Source organism: Eschrichtius robustus, chromosome 16 (genome assembly GCF_028021215.1).
Source record: "Eschrichtius robustus isolate mEscRob2 chromosome 16, mEscRob2.pri, whole genome shotgun sequence".
Lineage (NCBI taxonomy): Eukaryota > Metazoa > Chordata > Mammalia > Artiodactyla > Eschrichtiidae > Eschrichtius > Eschrichtius robustus.
The window spans coordinates 4190193-4210909 of record NC_090839.1 but is presented as its reverse complement, the minus strand read 5'-3'; the positions used below and the strand labels follow the sequence as shown (position 1 = coordinate 4210909).

Sequence of the window (20717 nt, the reverse complement as noted above, 5' to 3'; positions counted from 1 at the left end):
TGAGTGACTCATTCTCATTTTGCAGAGGGAGAAACTGAGACTCAGAGAGGCATCCAGTGACTTGCCCAGGGCCACCCAGATGATGAATCTGGGGGTCCATGGTGTTTCCTACAGTCAGAAATGTCACATCTGCATGTCACCTGTGCAATTAGTCGCTTATGTGATCCATTTAAGCTCACTGACAAAAGCCATAAATACGTTTATTTTCAAAAGAAACTGTTTATTGACACCAAAAATGGAAAGCCAATATCACATGCCATTAAGAGAACTTTACAGAAAGAAAATGCTATGAACAATATTTTCTTGGTAAACAAATTCTAGCTAGACTATTGTGGGCAGAAGACCAAGAGCCCTAGGTACACTCCCTTTGCTTAAAAAGAGATTTGGAAGCGTTAGGGAGGTGTTAGAGATATATTAGCACCCAGCTGAGACGTTCTTCTTTCCCTAATCAGAGGGATGTAGGGAGAATAGCTTTCTCACTGGGTGATTCCATTTTATTTAACACTAAGCTTGTGACTCACCACCCACTGGGGGGTCTGAGCCCCTCCCTGGGACTTTCTTGTGCTGTCATATCCGCTTTTCTCTGTCAATAAGATCCCCCTGGCTTCTACTGTCTTATCTGGGATTTCCTCAACTCTTGTAAGGCCTTCACCTGTATCAACTTAAACTCTACATTCAACAGAGTTGGCTGTAGAGGCCATGGACCAACATTCTGCAAAGACCCTGCTTGAAGACCGAACCTTTTCTGCCTCATGGGGGTGGGAGCTTGGGGGTGTCAGAGGTCTCCTAGGCAGGTTCAAACTCTGCATTTGTAAGAGTCTGAGACGCTGACCCAGAGCCTTCTGTGGCTGAAGGAGGGATGGTGGGAAATGCCCAGGGTGCAGAGAGAGGAGGCGGGAGGGACCAGGCACATCTGAGACCTTGGTGTGGGCTCATCCTTCTCCTGAGAACAGTGGGGAGCCATTGATGGATTTGGGTGCAGGAGAGGAGGGCAGAGGGAAGACCATCCAATGTAGGTGCAGGGTGGAGAGAGGCTTGGGGTAGGTAGGGTGGATACCTAGGAGACTGATGAGAAAGTTCCTGAAACAGGTTGGGCAGGTTTGCATTGAAAAAGAACTTGGAAAAAAGGGATGCTCCACCTAGAGGAATAGAAAAGTTAATTATTAGTTTTTAGTCATGCGTGTAATCATGAATCATGCTTCTTTTAACACATTAAACTATGGTAATAAGGCTCATGTTCACTTTGACCACCACCCCCATTCCCAACGCCCCTCTCAGATAAAACTACAGTTTGGAATTACGAGGGCATCTGCCAGATCGTTATTTCCGTGCACGTGTGCGTATGTGTGTGTATGTCTGTGTTTAACATGAGTGGTACCACACTGCCCATCTCATTGTGCAACTTGCTTTTGGTTAACTCAACAACATTGTGTGGTCTTCCCACACTGTTAGTACATGTAGACCTATCTCAACAGTGTAGGTAGGGACAGAGTCTCTCGGGGTGGGGCTACTGTAATTTTAGGTAGTCTTTCTCCCAGTAATGGACAGTTCATCATTGCCAGTACTTCACTATGGCATCGTGCTCTTTGGACCACTGTCCATGACCCCCTGACCCAAGCAGGGGGTTTCTCTAGGGAAGACCCAAGAGGAAGAATCACTGGGTCTTTCTTATGTTGCACATTAAAAAAAATGTTATTTTATATTGGAGTATAGTTGATTTACAATGTTGTGTTAGTTGCTGGTGTACAGCAAAGTGATTCAGTTATACATGTACATACATCTATTCTTTTTCAGAGTCTTTTCCCATATAGGTTATTACAGAGTATTGAGTAGAGTTCCCTGTGCTATACAGTAGGTCCTTGCTGATGATCTATTTTATATACGGTAGTATGTATATGTTAATCCCAAACTCCTAATTTATCCCTCCCCCACCCTCTTTCCCCTCTGGTAACCGTAAGTTTGTTTTCTATGTCTGTGAGTTTGTTTCTGTTTTGTAAATAAGTTCATCTGTATCATTTTTTTTAGATTCCACATATAAATGATGTCATATGATATTTGTCTTAATCTTACTTCACTTAATATGATAATCTCTAGGTCCATCCATGTTGCTGCCAATGGCATTATTTCATTCTTTTTTTAGGGCTGAGTAATATTCCATTGTAATATACACCACATCTTCTTTATCCATTCATCTGTCAAAGGACATTTAGGTTGCTTCCATGTCTTGGCTATCGTAAATAGTGCTGCAGTGAACATTGGGGTGCATGTATCTCTTCAAATTAGAGTTTTCTCCAGATATATGCCCAGGAGTGGGATTGCAGGATCATATGGCAGCTCTCTATTTCTAGTTTTATGAGGAACCTACATAGTGTTTTCCATAGTGACTACACCAATTTACATTCCCACCAACAGTGTAGGAGGGTTCCCTTTTCTCCACACACTCTCCAGCATTTATTATTTGTAGACTTTTTGATGATGGCCATTGTGACCGGTGTGAGGTGATATCACATTGTAGTTTTGTTACATCGCACATTTTTAATAGATATTTCCAAGTTGCTTTCTATTTCACATTCCCATAAATGGCATGTTAGAGTACTTCTTTCATTGATCTTATCAAACTTAAAAAAATCTGCAAGGTGGGTAAAAGATGCTACCTCGAATGCCCATGGCCAGGAGGGCCTTTCCACCCGTGCCTTGCATCCCACTGGGGCGTCCGTTGCCCAGACAGACCGTGAGGAAGGCTGGCATTATCCAGCGGAAAAAAACATGGAGGGATGAGTAGACTATTTTGTTTTTAAATCACAGAGAAGTGAGCTTCTCTTGACCAAACTTTAAGTCCACTGGGTACAATTTGATGTTCTCTCCAAATATTAATAGATTTGTTCCTCGGCCGAGGCACGAAGTCTTGGTCTGCTCCGAGAGAGGTCCGTCACTGCAAAGGACACAAGGCCACACAGGACTTCCTCTGTGCCGAGCCAATTCATTAGACCCGGTGAGCAATTTGCAGAAGAGATTAATTGATTTGCAGGCTGCCCAGCCCTGAGTGTTACTCAGCTACCTCCCAGAAAGCTCAGGCCGCCCGGGAGCTCGACAGAGCAAACAGTAATATGTGAGACTTTAGTCAAAGGCTGAGCGTTGTCTTCATTTCTCATTATAAACAGAAGCCAGAGCAATGAAGTTCTCAGCCCCTTCTGGTTTAGTGTGGGATTTGGGGCCACAGTCCAGGCTCCCGGAATAAAATGAGAAGGCTTGTGGAGCCGCGGCTGCCAACATGATAGCAATGTTTCTCTTCGCAAGCTGTGATTATCCCCAAACAGACACCTTGCTTATCTTGCTCTGAAAAGTTGCTATACCAGAGGTGGAAATTTCAACTCTGCATGCCTGTATCAGAAAGGACTCTTTGGGGTGTGGGGAAAAGAGACTCAATTAAAATTGACCTAGACAGAAACATTCATCATCTCATGGAACAGAGAAGGAAGGGGGCTTCAGGCATGGCTGGATCCAGAGGTACCAATGATGTCACCCGGACTCAGTTTCTCTGCATCTCTTGGCTGCTCTTCTGGGTCAGCATCACTGGCTCCTCTAGTACCTGCCCTGCCCGAACATGCTTGACTCCTTCCCGTAACCCAAGTCCCCAAACGGAATCCGGATGGCCTGGTTGGGGGTAGGTGTCTCTCCTGAACCAGTCACTGGGGATTTGAGTGGCCAGGTCTGGGTCATGCCCCTGTCCTTGTATGGAGGGACGGGTTGGGGCCACCTCCGCTACAGCCCTTAAGAGTAGAGGAGAGACAGTTTCCCAAAAGAGTCAGGGCCCAGATGTCCAAACCGCCTCTTACTCATGGTTTAATGGAATTCAGCATCTGTGTGTGAGCAGTCATGCCCCTTGAGAGGGGAGAAGCACAAGATGCCATGAGTCCTCTCCTCAAGAAGCTTGGGGACCAGTTGGTGGACCGAGACACCTTTGTGAAATAGATGAGAGTTCCTATGCAATTAGCGGGGCCCTCTCTGTGCCAGGCAGTGTGTGGGAGCAGGAAGAGAGGCAGACAAGAACACGACACTGCCCTGTCCTTAGGGAGAGCCCAGTCTGGCAGAGGGAGCCGGCACAGACTGGTAAACAAGTCATTACACATGCAATGCGGTAAGCTTGCTGATATGATTAAGCTTCCAAATGAGGGATCCTGACAAGACCGGCTGGAGCGGGGAAGGGAGAGTGGGCTAGCATAAACAGGAACAAAACAGGAGGGGGCCGTGCTTCCGACGCCCATCCCCAAGGCCCCTCCATCGGGGCACCCACCGCAGGAGGAGCGCGGCCCCCTACGGAGACCCGCAGCCTGTCACTCTTTATCATTCCTTTTCTCCTCCTTGGATCATAAAGGATTTTTGCCATCCACACTAAACTGCTGCAAATGGAGGTGCACAGCACTGAACTAGTATTTACTTATTTACCTAAAATGCTAAGTGTTTCCCTTGGCAATCGCTAACAGATTCCTAAAGAAACGGGGCGACACGCTCTGAATTCTGATTTCTGCGCCAACAGAAGGTGGGAGGGCAAAAGTGGCCAGTGCACTCATGGCCGGTTCCACTGGGGAGGTGGGAGGCCAGGGCCGTAGAGTCATTTAAAGAGGTTGAAATCTGGATATCGGAAAGATAAATGTGTATTATGTTAAAAAATGTTACAAACAAAAGAGGCACATACCTTCAATCCCAAACCTGAAATGGAGACTGCTCTGCTTTGGAAGGACTTTCTGGAAACTGTCCTCACCTTTGAGTTGGGAGAGCCCCTTCTCAGCAGAACCCACAAAAGGAGTCTTGTTCTAGAATTTTCTATGTCAAAGGCTGGTAGACAAATGGAATCAGAGGATGAGGCAAGATGAGAAGTGATGATTCCAACAGACCTACAGATGGGGGACAAAATCATGAAGGGTTCCGGGCTCACCTTGTTGGGTCTTTCCACCTCCACTTCTGACCTGATCTTCAGGAGGGGCAAGGCTGCTTTGGTTTTGGAGACAGGTGGCCTTTAGGGTTAATTCTAACTAAGGGATTAGTGGCAAGGTGAGGCAGAATGGTGTCACCAATAGTGAGCCTAGAGGGGAAATACTGTTATATAGACCAACTACGGTGGAGTCATAATGAGAAGGTCGTTCTCAATTCCCTGTTAAGCCTCTTGCTTACATCACAAAGGAAGTCTTGTTTTGATGCTAATATGTCTTTAACACCTGCCTACCTAAAAGTCTTTACTAATCTCCCTTTGAACAGACAAAGGTTGGGTTTCAACCTCTAACTAGAATTTGAGAACACAGTTCTGTTTTTATTGTTTGTATTTTGACAGGGACCTTCTCAGGCCAGATACTTCACCTCACCCAGCTTCCTCCTGCAGTAGACCTTGAAAAGCCAAATACTTCTTCCCTCTCCCTCTCTCTCGGCCTCCCTTAGGCCAAGAGTAGTGCAGGGGAAGAAACTTTGTTTTTGGAGTCAGAAGAATTCATTTGAGTCCTGACTTCTCCTCTTACCACTTCCTCGGCCAAGGTCATCCCTTCTCTTTCCCTCAGATCCTCATCTGTAAAATGGGGCCATTTCTGAGTCCACAGGTGTCAGAGACATTCACCTATGCTGACTCACTAACCTGGCCCTTGAAAAGCCTATGAGGGCAGTCTAGAAATATCCCACTCATCTGTCCAGAGGACTGTTGAGACACCCAAGCTACATGAGATGGTGAGTTGGAAAGATACTGTGTCACCTATAAAGGACTTTGTAGGTGTGCTGGTTATCCTGGCTGACAGTGGGGGACCGTGGGCTATATTTCCACCCAGGTCTGGGAAAGACATCTGCAAGTCAAAGCGATGAATCAAGGAACAGTGAATTTCAGATAGGGAGCTATGTGGTATTGAGCCGATACTTGGGGGCACATGAATTTATGCACTTGGATACAGATGGTGCTCTCCCTGCCGGGGTGAGACTGGCCCCAAAGGTAGAGGAGACAAAGGGATTTGAATAATCCTCTGCTCCTGCCCCATCCCATCTCACACCTCCCTGGCAACGATGAGCTCTTCTTAGGGACGCTGTCTTCCTCTGAATAAATGCATTCACGGTGGCCTTCACCCCAACGCTGGGTGCTGGCAGGGAGCACTGAGGAATCTGGTCCAACAGGCATCGCTTCCTGCTTGAGCATTTGGAGAGTTTCCTCCAAATGTTTTTCTTCATCTAATTTTCAATATGGCCCCATGGGGTCAGGAGGGGGATGTCGTGGCCATTCTCCATCCTAATTAGAAGTCTTGCCCAAGTTCAGACATGAAGGAAAAGAATGAAAGTTCCATTCCAAGGTTTTTCCTTTGCTAAAACTCTTTAAATTTTGGCTTGTTTACTTCTCTAACTTCCAGAGACACGAAAAAGTAATTTTCGTGCCCCCCTCCACACAGACATTAGTGATCATTTTCAGTCATTTTCAGCTCTCCCTTTTTGCTACGAGGCACCTGGCATGCCGGGAATGGACAAAAGCCATTTTTCTAAGTACTCGCGTTTGAAATTATTAAGTGTTCATTAAGCACCCCCGGGTGCAAAGCACTCTCGGAGATGTTTGTTTCTCAATTTTCTATAATTTCCTGATTTTTTTCCCTTCGCTAAAGGCAGATTGAAAAATGAACTCAGTGCATTTGAGTCTCTGAATCATAGTTAATGTGCGACGCCCCCTCCCTTAACCGCGCTGTTTCTCTTCTGCCCTCTCTTGTCTCTTTTCTTATCAAGCCGATAAAGTTCTTATTCTTTTTAACCCCTACTCAGGGGCTGGAACTTTTTGGCTTTGTTCCTGACTACCTGCCAGGAAGAAACGAGTGCAAAAGCCGTGACCAGCACTCGCCCGGGACTGCGGGTGGAGCGATGGAAAAATCGAGAAGGCGGCAAAGGCAGCCTTTGATGGGCAGCGGGGCCGCAGGCAGCTCTGCGGCATCGGAGCCGGTGCAGGATGAGCTCGGGCTCAGCTCCCGGGGGGGCCCTGCCCCCCACTGATTGGCATCAGGGACCCTAGAGAACCCCAATCTCTGAGTGGACCCTTCTGGAAAAACACAGAAGCCCGAAGACCCCCTCCTGTGCGCCCTCACACCCCGTGATGTTGAGTCTTGCATGAGCAGAGAAGCTGCTTTTCTCTTTCTTTCTCTTTTTTTTTTTTTTTGACAACAACCTCATATAACCTCAAAAGTTGCCCATGAATTTACCAAAACTTCTTTAATGAAACTATTCTAACCTCTGGTGGGGGTTAAAAAAGAAGCCCTGGGAATTTATTACCCAGGAAAAAAAAAAAAAAAAAAAAAAAAAAGCAGCACGGCTTTTTATTTGATGGGAAATCGTCTTCCAAGCTTCAAGGGCGCCCCCTAGCGCCGGCCTGCGAGGAGCAGGCAGCGCGGCTCCCTCCCGCCCGCGAGCCCGGCTGAAACCCCAGCTTTGGGGTCCCTCTCTGCGGGGGCGGGGGGGGGCCCTGATCTCGCCCAGTTGTGCGTCCGGCCTGGACCGGACCTCGATTCAAGTGCAGGGGAAGCTGTGCTCTCGGGGAGACCTGCTCTGAATACCAGGGGACCCCTTGGCACGAATTTATTTTCTATTCTTTGGAATTCAGGTGACTACAGCCCAAGGATGAGAGAGGACAGTTTTGATCCAAGAGCCCCAGTGCTGTTTGAAAGAGGTTGGACCCCCGCTGAAGAAGTGACTCTTGCCACTGTCTCAGCACACAGGCGACCCTGGCTTTTTTTCGGTCGTTTCATTGCTCTCATGTAAATGCCACCCAGATGTGCAAGAATAAAAAACTAAGAGAAGAGGCAGAAGCCCTAGCCGAGAAAGGAGGGACGGAGAGAGGAAGAAAAGAGAAGGGTGATAAGATGGGGGTAAAATAAAGGACTCAACGGGGCGGGAGGGTGGGCTGCCGGACCTTTTCGGGGCTCCCTGTCCCAAGGGATGTGATGCAGGATCCAGGATTCTGCTGCAAACGCAGGCTCCCGGCTCTTTGCACCCCAAACAGGACTTTTCGATCTTTCCGTGCCGAGTATGTGAGATGTTTCTCTCCTCCCCAACTTGGAAACACACCGGTTCTCCTTCAGAACTGGCCACGTTTTTAAGACGCACATGTTAAAAATATTAAAAAGCAAATGTTCTAAACTAGGGATGCAGGAAAGGAGAGAGCCTGCGGCAGCCTGCCTAGCAGGGGCACCAGTGGGGCAACATCAAGAGGGCGGGCTCGGAGGGGAGCTGCGGTCCTGCGTCCTCCGGAGGCGTCTCAGCTGCCCGGCACCTCAGTTTCCCCATCTGTGCCGTGAAGACGATAAATAACAGTATCCGTTTTGTTGGGCTGTTGACATGTCACTTATATATATCATTTAAAATAAGGCTTAGCATCATATTGTACAGTGAGCATGCCAGCTCCTGATTATTAATCTATCTCTAGAGAGGAGCCAGGGACCCAGCCTTTTCCATTAAGTTAAATCTCCCAATTTGTACATGATGGGAATGAATTCACATTAAAAAACAAACACATACATACACAGGGGTCTGAGCCCCAGTAGAGTCAGGTACTTTGAGACCTTCACTTGGCAGGCTGCCAGGAGGCATGGGAGGGGAGGGAGGAGGGAGGAGGGAGCTGGCTGCCACCCCTCCCTGTCACCTACTACCCGCACATCCGGGACACTAGAGCCAAATGCTGAAGCCAGTGGGGTCACAGTTCTTTTGGGGTGAATGGATTTTGGGGAAATGACCCCTTTTCCTCTCCCCCCACACCTCCCCCGAGAACGTGGGAGGAGACCCACTTTGAGTCCATGCCCACCAGGAAGCCATGATGGAAATGTGCTGGCATGTGGGCAACCACGGAGGAGTGGGGAGGGGAGACTTCCCCTCCTTGTCCCTGGAGACCCCGCTTGCCCCTCCTGGCAGCTGTGTGTTTTTCACCAGCCCAGGTGCCTTTCAACCTTGGTGTTTCAAGGCACATCTTGGCTTCTGTCTTTGGTTTGGTGACATCCTCCGCCAGTCTGGCTTCTCATAAGTTCCTGCACCAAGAGAGGAGAGCATGGGGGGGCCTCGCCTCTGCCGTGTCCCCTCCTGATTGGCATGTCCTTCTGCCCTGATGCCTGAGCACGTGACTCACTGCCCATCTACTCTTAACTGCTTTGATCGCTCTGGCTGCTCTTTTGCACATGGCCCAGCCCTGGGCGAGGTGGCTTCCTTCATTCCGCCCTCCATGCACTCAGAGGCCACTTACTGAACATCTAGTGTGCTGTGACATTGTTCCTTGACGGGCAAATCAAGCCCATTTCACTGAGCTCCCATTGTCTCCAAAAATGTTGAGAGTTTAAAGCTTCTCCAAGTGTCATAGAGAAAACAACAACAGAAATTACATGGCACAGTGATTCCAAAAAGCATTAGAGAGTACCGAGAGCCAGAGGCACGAATTCCCATTTATCTTTGTTCAGATGGAGTAAATAGAATATGTTATTGATTTTTAAAAATCCACACATTAGTGGTTCAAAAGAAATTGGTTTTGTATGTTTTAGTATGAAAGCAATTATTTTCCTTTTAAAACTGCTTCCTGGGTCTGTACGGGTTTTTTTTGGTTTCGTTTTTTTTCTTCTTTCCCTTTTCATTCTGCAGAGCAAAATACTGCATGTTGCTAAGTGGAGGGGGAAAAGCTCTTCATTTTTCACTTGTTAATCTCTATCTGCTTTACCTTTTAAATTCTATGTTCTATTGTGTTTAATTCCAATTAATTTGGATTAATTTAAGTAACATTTCGTTATAGATTCAATGCATACATATTGTTTTTTAAATTAAGAAATGGGGAACATTTTTAGTGACTTTTAAGTCATGCTGCATCAAAGCTAAGACAATCCACTTAGCCTGGTTTAGTCTGGAAGTTTCCTTGAAGAGGAAGAGGTTCTTTTTGATTGTGTTTGCTTTTGTTTACCTTCCCCCATCTCTCCTCGGATTATCTGCAGCTCGTTTAGTAAGACCTGCGTTGGTTCTGACAGCTCGAGGCTTTCAGTGCTTCTGAGGACAGAGAACATATTTCTTTGCTTCCAGTTTTGCCACTCAATAAATTTGAGGAGTCACGAAGCCGTCATCTGTGTAGTTAGATAAGGGAGAAGATGATTTCTCTATTATTTTGCTTAGAAGAATGGGAAACTAGATTAATCACTGTCCTTTGGAAGGGGCTTTTAATAGAAGAGACTGGCTCCTTTCACCGGACTCATGGTGTGTGCCCACACTGGATGGTTTTCCAGGGGCTGGGAGCAGACAATCAGGGCTCAAATTTTAAGTCTGTCACTAGGTGACGTTAGGTAAATCCTTAATCCCACATTCAACATGGTTAGGAAGGGGCTGGGGATCCTCGGGTATCCATGGCACACACCCACCTCCTTCTCTGGGACAGAAGGAAAGTAAGCAACGTCTGTTAAGAGTCAGGAGAACAGTTTGTCATGGGTTATAATTCTTGGCAGCATGGGACCGAAATCCAACTCAGAAAGATTTAAGCACGTGATTCCTCATGAAACAAAAAGCCCAGGGACTCAAACAGTATCACCAGAGTTAGGGTTAGAGGTTTATCCCTCTTCCTATCTGAGTTAGCCTTCTTCTGGGTGGCTTTCATTCCCAGGCACGTGGTGGTCCCCAGAGGCCCCAGCGTACATCCTACCCGCTTTACAATTGCGGTAGGGAGCGTTCTAATTGAAGTCCAGCACTGACTCTGACTTAGCGAGGTTTGGGTCGCGTGCCTAGCCCTGAACCTTCTGTTTGTCCAGATGAGTGGAATATGCCCACTCCTGGGGATGGGAGGGGTGGTGATTGATTATAAACCAGCCAACTCATATTGAGAAGAGATGCTCCCGGAAGGTAGAGGAAAGGCTGCTGAAATCAGAGAACAACCCACTCTTGCGTCCTAGGTAGAGGAGAACAAACAGCAGGGCAGCTGCACTCTGCGTGCCGTGGGCTACAAGGTGACAGTTGTCGTCAGTACCACTGGTGCCCTGCCCGGATCCCTTTTCAGGCCAGGCGCCCACCCATCTCCATGTCTTGACTGCTGCCCTCTCTTATCTCTACCCTTCTCCAAAGGATTGGCCCTTGGCTGATGGGAATTACTTTGCCCCCAACATACACACAGACCCTGGGGTTGGTCCACAGCCCCTGACTGATTGATGGAGGGATAGGACCACTCAGCCCTTTGGCCTCCGGGTGGGATGAGTTTTGTGATACAATTCACACTCCAGAGCTCCCTGTGGGCATCTCCAAAAATCCTTGTTATCTAACTGCGTCTGGCTTCTCTCACTCATCTCAAGTTTCTCTCAGGTGGGCCCCCTCAATAAGTCAGTTACACAAGAGCCCGAGATACCGGTTATTTATGAATCGAGCATCACAGCTATTCACCACTTACTCCCCAGTATAAGGCTGTCCCCTGTTTTCTCAACACAAAGATCCGAAGGAGTTTCTGGACCAACCTGAAATACAACATCAAGACGGAGATGAGGTAGGCAAACTTCTACTTACAGTATTTAATGTATTCAACTGGTTGCACATAGCCCTTTAAATCACACATTACATAAAATATCGGTGTAGCGACATCGTGTCTTCTACTCACATTTCACGAAGCCATTCTAGCTGCACTTGTAGCATGCATCTTTGAGATGGCTTTTGTCATCGCTAGAGCCCCTGGTTTGAGTCACCTAATAGAGATTTCCGAGCACGGCATCTTCACTTTCATCCCAGCTCTTTGAGATTTAGCACTTTTAGAATCCGAGTGCAATGCCATCATAGAAATTTATCCACGGCCATGAGCACCCATTTACATAATATAAGGACGGCCGCTTTCATTTCTCAGGTAGGTGCCTGTTCCCAATTTCCACCAAATAAACACATCCTGTTTCGCTTTTTAAAGCAGCCTACAAGGGACTTGTTTACGATAACACCCAAAGCTTATAATTGTGTCCCAAGCACCCAGGAAAAATGACTAAATGTATATGCAGGGTCCCCCACTCCCATCACTTTTTGAAACCGATGTTTTCAGACGGTATCTATGTAGGACCCAAACCAGCACAGACTGGCATTGTTTCAGGCTAATGTGTCTTCCTAAATAGTAGTTTGTCATTTACAGTGAAGTCACGGAGAGAGCTCCCTGAAAAATCGGAGACTTTGTAGGGATTTGATTAATAAAGCAATTCCTTTTCTGAGGGATAAATTGAGGGGGGGGGGGAACCTCTCTTACACTTGGACATATCATATCCTCTGAGTGATCATCAAAGGAACTGAAATGGGACCAGCTGGTCTTGCTTGACTCAGACGTGACATCTTGAAAGCAAAGTGAAATTTGGGAGGACATGGAGAAGGGATGCTTTCTTTGCTGTCTTCGTACAAACAGAGGTAGAAAAAGACCTAATATCTAAATGATGATCCAATCATATGGGGATATTTGGGCGTAGCTATGTTTCCCCATGCATTATTTTATTTTATTGTTTTCTGCTGTAGCATTACGCATTTATTTTTTTAATTTAAATTTTATTTTATACTAGAGTATAGTTGATTTACAATGTCGTGTTAGTTTCAAGTGTACAGCTAAGTAATTCAGTTATACGCATACATATATCCATTCTTTTTTGGATTCGTTTCCCTATAAGTTATTACAGAGTACTGAGTAGAGCTCCCTGTGCTCTACAGTAGGTCCTTGTTGGTTACCTAGTTTATGTACAGTACTGTGTGTACGTTAATCCCAAACTCCTGACTTAGCCCCCGCACACCCAACATTTCCCCTTTGGTAAGTTTGTTTTTGAAGCCCATGCATTATTTTAAAACATCATTCATTTCAAATTCCTTTATTATAAACATCTTTATTCTCACACTTCAGTTCTGTTCATTGCTCAGCCATATTATAATTTGTTTGCAATGACTTATATTATCTAATAAGATTCACAAGAGGAATAATCTTAGCAAATATCGATGGGTGGACACCATGGGCGAGTCACTCTTCTGAGCCCTTTCATCATCCCCTGTGAACTTCTTGACGGAAATACAAGTGCTAAAATTATACTCTCTCTTTTTTTTTTTTTTTTTTTTTTTGGCCGTACCGTGCGGCATGCAGGATCTTAGTTCCCTGGCCAGGGATCAAACCCGTGCCCCACCCCCTGCAGTGGAAGCGTGGAGTCTTAACCACTGGACCGCCAGGGAATTCCCCTATACTCATTTTAAAGCCAGGAAATGAGGAGGTTACACGAGAAGCAAGTGCTGAAAATCTAGGCAATCTGCCTCCAGACCCAGATTATGAAATGCTATGCTTCTCATTCCCAATCTCACTAATTATCAGTGAAGCCCCAAATGAAGTACATTTACGTCTATGGTTTATAAACAAATATTCTGAAAGAATTTTAATCATCCAAAATATACATATTAGTCATGATAAATATATACATATATCTTGTATCAAAGGTAATGATACATCTATTTACTGTATAGCAGTAGCTAACTTATGTCAAACATAGGTTGACCTGTGATATAAGTTAGCTACTGCCATGTAACAAAACACCCCCAAACTCAGTGGTTCATGAATCTTTATTCTTGACCGTGAGTCTTCGGGTTAGCAGGGCATTCAGGTTTGGCAGTCTTGCTGGGTTTGGTCATGCATCTGTGGGGTCAGTGGGGAAACGGCTGAGACTGGCTGGTCTAGGATGGTCTTCCACTCGCATCCTGGACGTTGGTTGACTGTCAGCAGGGAGAGTGGGGTTGCATGAAGCATATGTCTTCCAACCTCCCAGGGTTTCAGAGAGAGGGCAGATTCTCACAGACCACTTGAGACCTAGGTATGGAATTGGCATGACATCACCCTGATGCATTCTACTGGGCAAGGAGAGTCACAGACCAGCCCAGATTCAAGGGGGGGAAATTGACTCCACCTCCTGATGGGGGACTTTAAAAATCACGTTGCAAAGGGTGTGGATACAGGGAGTGGTGAAGAATGGAAGCTGTTTTTGTTTGTTTTTTTGTTCTTGTAATCAGTCAACCCTGCCTTCCATTTAGTGCATGTGGTTGCAATTTAGAACACATTTACCAGCCCTTAAAAAAAGGTGGTTCATCTTTTCACGTAATGGGTAGGCTAGGGATACGTGCTCTGGGCTAGAGCAGCTGGGCAGGGAGCCCAGCAGTGAAGGGTCCCTCCATTTTCCTGCCCTGCCCTCCCCACCCTGTGCCTTCATCCTGTGCACAGGACCATCACCGCAGCCCCTCCAGGCGTCACGATTGCATTTCAGGCAGGGAAAAGGCCTAAGATCCAAAGGGGGTGTGCCTTTTAAAAGCTGTCTAGAGTTGCCATGTGATCCTGAAATCCCACTCCTGGGCACATATCCCAAGAAAACTCTAATTTGAAAAGATACCTGCACCCCAGTGTTCATAGCAGCACTATTTACAATAGCTGAGACATGGAAGCAACCTAAGTGTCCATCAGCAGATGAATGGATAAAGAAGATGTGGTACATATATGCAATGGAATATTACTCAGCCATAAAAAAGAACAAAATAGTGCCATTTGCAGCGACATGGATGGACCTAAAGATTATCATATTAAGTGAAGTAGGTCAGACTGAGAAAGACAAATACCATATGATATCACTTATATGTGGACTCTAAAAAAACGATACAAATGAACTTATTTACAAAACAAACAGATTCACAGACACAGAAAATAAACTTACGGTTACCAAAGGGGATTGTGGGGGGTGGGTGGGTGGGAGAGATTAATCAGGAGGTTGGGATTAACAGATACACACTACTATATATAGAACAGATAAACAACAAGGACCTACTGTATAGCAGAGGGAACTACACTCAATATCTTATAATAACCTATAACAGAAAAGAAACTGAAAAAGAATATACATAGGTATAACTGAAAATAAAAAGATTGCTAAATACCATCTGTATCTACTACATGATAATATAATATAATTTAATTCCCCCAAAGGCAGGTAAATATAGAAGGAACAACTTAAGGGTTAAGAATATGCAAAAAAAAAAAAGCTGTCTGGAGGGTTTCCAACAATCCCTACTTACATCTCATTGTCTAGCACTGGGTCACAAGGCCACGCCTGGCTGTAGGGAGTCCGGGAAAGAGTGTTCTAGAGGAGCACTAAACATCTTTCGGGTTCTATTGATGAGAAAGAAGGGGAGAGTCATAGGGGGTAGGTGACTCCCAGTGTCAGCCTCAGCAAGTGATACCAGCGTTTCCATCTGAAGCAGTCTTAGAAAGTTTACTTAAAAAATAATGTTGAGCAACTAAGCCCGTGTGCCACAACTACTGAGCCCATGCACCACAACTACTGAAACCCGTATACCTAGAGCCCGTGCTCCACAACAAGAGAAGCCACTGCAATGAGAAGCCTGCACACTGCAACGAAGAGTAGCCCCTGCTCACCGCAAACTAGAGAAAGCCCGCACGCAGCAAGGAAGACCCAATGCAGCGAAAAATTAATTAATTAATTTAAAAAAATAATCTTATTTAAGTGAAAAAAGGGAGTTAAACATTTTTATGTAATTAATAGTCTCTCTCTGTAAAAGGCCAGATAGTAAATTTTTTACTTTGCCAACCATACAGTCTCTATTGCGACGACTCAACTCTGACATGGTAGGGAGAAAACTGCCACTGACAATATGTAAACGAATGGGCATGGCTGTGTTCCAATAAAACTTTATTTATAAAAATAGGTGGAGGGCCAGGTTTGGTCTTCAGGCTGTAGTTTGCTGATCCCTGGTCCAGATAATTTGTAGATATGACAAAATGGTGAAGGCTTCAGCAGACAAGCCAAATTCATCAAGGTTGTATGGGCATAAGCAAAGTTTAGGTAATAGTCTAAAGTTTATTAGACTCTTACTGCAAAATATTTCTCATCACTGTGGTATTTAGTATGATAAAGCTTTGGCTTCTCTAGTGAAGACTGAAAATAACAGTGAATTTTAAAAGATACTTGTAAAATTTTATTTCTCTCACAAATAACAATTGGGTGTAAGTAGAACAATTTAGGATGGTGGTTCGATGGTGTGGTAGGAACCCAGTTTCCTCCTGTCTTGTTGCTCTGCTCTCCTCACCATAAGTTTCCTGCTTTGTGGTCTAGGGTGGCTGCTTCAGCTCCTGCCATCACATCTGCACTCCAGCTAATAGAAAGGAGAAAAGAGGAATGAGAGGGGACCAGCCCTCCCTTTAAGGGCATGCCTTGGAAATTGTGTATATCACACCCTCTCACATCTCTTTGGCCCAAACCTAGTTACCTGGTCATACTTGGCTGCAAGAAAAACTGGGAAATGTAGTTGTTAGCAGAGTGGCAACACACCCCATCCAGAAAGTGGGTTCTCATTACTAAGAAAAAGAATTAGAGAATAGGGAGGCAACTCCCGTGCTCTGCCACTAGGGCTAGAGATATAGACGGGGTGAAAGTCCAAACTTTAAATTCAGTTAATATTCATGCCAGTAATGCCATTTTCCAGGTACTATGTACATGCTAAGATTTCCCCTCTGTGCCTTGATCATGAGTCTCTCTGGGCAGTAGTAACATCTTATTCCTTTTCCTACTCCCCATCACGAGTTAAAAAAAAATTCAGACAGAACTTTGAAATTCTAGTTAGAGAAAAACATGTTTTTGGTTGTTTATCTGCAGAAAGCAAGTGATACCACTTCAAGAATCTTGTTACTAAACACCCTTGTTCACGTCGACAAGCTCGGAGATGTGCATTTCTTCCTTAAGTTCTTCCACGTGCTTCTGCTTTTAACCCCTTTGGCATGCTCCCCCCACCCCTACCAATTGTCAAACAAGGAACCAGGTTGCCTCCTTTGTCCCCACCATTCCAGGTCCTGCACCTGATGGTGGCTGGTTTCATCTTGTCACTTCCGTTCAGTCCTTTCTGCTTTTCCTCCATCGCCCACTGAAGGAATCTCAAATTATATGGTGAGCTACGGTAATAACAGTAGTAAAAACACCTTGCTATTATTTACACAGAACAAGGTGTGAGACTGTCATAGCTGCCTGAGGGGGTCCCGTTATTCGTACATATGCTACTGTTTCTACCCAGTACGCCCGACTGATCAGTCAGGGAGAACTCATGGTTATACCTATATATCCCCTAAAAGAAAATTAATTTCAGTGAAACGGAGAGGATGGAAGCTGCATGGAGCACGGAAACGTGAGCTGGCTTGTAAATTTTGAGGCTCTGCTTCCCTTCACGGGGAAAACAGGGCTGAAAATTGTGGTCACCTTTAATCTTCTTCTTCAGATTACCTTCAGACATAGAGCCTGTTACCTTCAAAATTCAAACTGAGCCTTTGAAGAGAACTACCCCTTTAAAGAAAAAAAAAAATCCTTGATGAATGCAAATTGACATTAAATGGAGTTTAAAAAAATGATCAGGGTTTTTAAATATGATTATAATCAGTGGGAATAGTGGAGCAGAGTCAAATCATTATTGATTTCACTCGTGGGGGTGGGAAGGAAGAACTGCTATGAATTCATCAGAAAAGGAGCTTTTCTGTAAAGCCTGACCAACTGGGAATGCTCCCTAGGGTCTGCCTCTGCCCTGGGGCCCCTACCCGAGTTGCTGAGATGCTGGACACTTATTAACCCTTGACTGAACCTCCCCTGGAGGTTGTGCACCTACCGTCACATCAAAGGGGAAAAAAAAAATCTCTGTTCAGGGGTCATATTTGCCATTTTGAGAAATCAAGGGGAAAAGCAGCATCTGGCCCAAATTTTGGAGTCAGACCGATTTAGTTTCACTCCCTAAGCTCATTTCACAGGTGTTTATCGAGCACCTAATATGTGCTGTTCACTCATAGACCTTTAGGTGCTGGAAAAACGGGGACCATCAAGACAGGCCATGTCCCCTCACCCATGGGGCTGACGTTCCAGGTGGAAGGAGACGGGCCACAAACCACAAATTAATGACTAAGACAACAACACACAGCGATGATGACACAGGCCATGCCAGCAAGAATAACAGCCCCGCCGTTATCCCAGGAGCATTTATCCCAGGTCCTGAGGGTGGTGCTTATGGTATGAACCCGTATAACTCTTTCAAGCACCCCGGCAGGAAGCGCTAGTTTCCTCCCATTGCACAGATGAGGACACCGAGGCACAGAGGGGAGTGATCTGTGCCTGGAGGTGAGCATTTCTTTACAACTCCTGGCCGGCTCAGTAACCACCACCCCCCCACCCCGAAACGACTGGCTTTGTGCCTCGCGAGGCCGCCATTTTGGCCAATGGTCTCCCCCCAACATCTGCCTTTGAGCCCCTCTGGGTGCGGTGGGGGGAAAACTTGCATAGCAAGGGCACAGGTGGCCTCACCAGAATCAAGGGAAACTCAGCTGCGTCTGTTTCCACCCTAGACCATAGGACGGCGAAACACAAAACTCCAAAGCAAACAAAGAGGAGACCTCAGTCTCATCAGGAAATAGCCAAGAACTTAAATTCTACCAAAGCCAAGGGTTTCAAAACGATACCTTCAGAGGAAGAAGAGCACCCGTGCCTCCTCCCCATCCAAAGTTCCTCTACCTCCATAAACACGGGGGCTGTGGTCAGATGAAAGTTTTCTTTATCAGACCTAAAGCCCACCTCTGCTTTATCCCAAACACATGGCAGGAACTGGGGAGAGACCTTGAAGGATTCTCTCAAGGCCTTTCTAATTGTCCTGAGGATCAAAACAGACAACTGCCTTCAGCATGTGTCCAGAGTTGATGAGTTAATCCGTGTGTGTGTGTGTGTGTGTGTGTGTGTGTGTGTTAATCTGTGTGTCTGTGTCTGTGTCCGACAATCTCTGCCCCCTCCCCATCCTCTGAAAAAGAATGAAAGAGAAAAAAACCCAGATGAGCCTCTCATTCTCACTGCTTCCCCTGCCTCTGGCCGCAAGCAGCTTTTGCCACCATGGGCTTTGGGCTCCTCCCGGAGAAGAAAGGTCAGCCAGGGGTCTGGGGGTCTCGGGGTCCTTTGGGGAGTAACAGAGCACAGAGGTGTGCTCCTCATCTTCAGACACAGCCTCGCCTCGCTCCATTCTTCAGCTCGTTCTGTCCTTGAAGAATTGTTCTGTTGCTTCTTGTCATGGCTGATGTTAAGATTGGTTTCATCAGAAGAAATAAACACCTTCTGACAGAAATCCTGGTGTGCCTGTGCCCCGTGCAGCACACAGGGCCAAACCCAGAAGCCCCCAAGCTTGGTCTGCTGGGATGACTTGAAATTCTTTCTTTCCTTCCAGTTGTATTGAGATACAACTGACATACGGCACTGTATCAGTTCAAGATATACAGCATCATGATCTGACCTACATACACCATGAAACGATTATCATGATAAGTTTAGCGAACATCCCCCCTCTCATACAGATACAAAATTTAAGAAATTAAAAAAATTTTTTCTCTTGTGATGGGAGGTCTTAGGATTCACTCACTTAACAGCTTCCATATATAACATAGAGCAGTGCTCATTATATTTATCCTGTTGTACGTTACATCCCTAGCACTTTTTTATCTTATAACTGGAAGTCTGTACCTTTTGACCACCTTCATCCAATTCCCCCTCCCCTGCCCCCGCCTCTGGTAACTGCAAATCTAACCTCTTTTTCTATGAGTTTATTTTTGAAGTATAATTGACCTACAACACTATGTTAGTTCCTGTTATATAACATAGCGATTCGATATTTCTATACATTTCAAAATGTTCTCCATGATAAGTTTAGTTGCCATCTGTCACCATACAAAGGTATCACATAATTATTGACTGTATTCTCTACACTGTACATTTCCTACAGTGACTCATTTATTTTGTAGCTGGAAGTTTGAACCTCTTAATCTCCCTCACCTATTTCTTCCTCTCCTCACCCCTATCTGTTCTCTGTACCTATGACTCTGTTTCTATTTGGTTATGTTTGTTTGTTTGTTTTGGTTTTCAGATTCCACATATAAGTGAAATCATACAGTATTTGTCTTTATCTGTCTGACTTATTTCACTAAGCACAACACCCTCTAGGTCCATCCATATTGTTGCAAATGACAAGACTTCATTCTTTTTTATGGCTGAGTAATATTCCATTACATGTATATATCACATCTTTATCCTTTTGTCTATTGATGGGCACTTTATCCATTCACCTATTGATGCTTCCATATCTTGGTTATTGTATGAGTTGAAATTCTTAATCCTTTTGAATAAAGACCCCACATTTTCATGTTCACTCGGCCCTGCAAATTAGGTAGTTTGTCCTGACAGCCCGATACCCTGGGTAGTATCAGAGAAAATGGTTTGAAATGGGAGAACTGAAAAAAAAAAAATGTATATATATATATATATATACATATATATGTATATGTTTACTTCAAGACCCATCAGTGAAGGAAAAATGCTCTCATGATACATCTCAGAAGAAGAGATGCATCATGTGCCCAAGATCTAAAGAGTAAGGGAGAACGTGTGGACTTCCAGGAGGTTTTTAGGTGCCTCTTGTCTCTGACAGCGTCTCCAACTTTTCTTGTTTTTGATGCCCTTGATGGTTGGTTGGGAGGAGTCCCGCTCAGTTGTTGTGGAGAATGTCCCTCCACTGGGGTTTGTCTAATGGTTTTCTCGAGGTTAGACTAGGGGGATGGGTGTGGGAGAAAGACCCCAGAGGTGCAGTGCCCTTCTCATAACGTCCTATCAAGGACAAACCATCACCATGGCTTATCATTGCTGATGTTGACC

The 20717-nt window shown here is 45.4% G+C and overlaps 1 protein-coding gene across 1 annotated transcript in view; it reads left to right on the top strand.

Moving 5' to 3' along the window:
* The window catches only part of ZNF831 (zinc finger protein 831), an 80566-nt gene that overhangs the window by 39770 nt on the left and 20079 nt on the right, over window positions 1-20717 (top strand). Inside the window, exon 4 of the mRNA XM_068525099.1 lies at window positions 16847-16861. Within this exon, the coding sequence (XP_068381200.1) occupies window positions 16847-16861 (15 nt within the window). The remainder of the gene's footprint in view (window positions 1-16846; window positions 16862-20717) is intronic.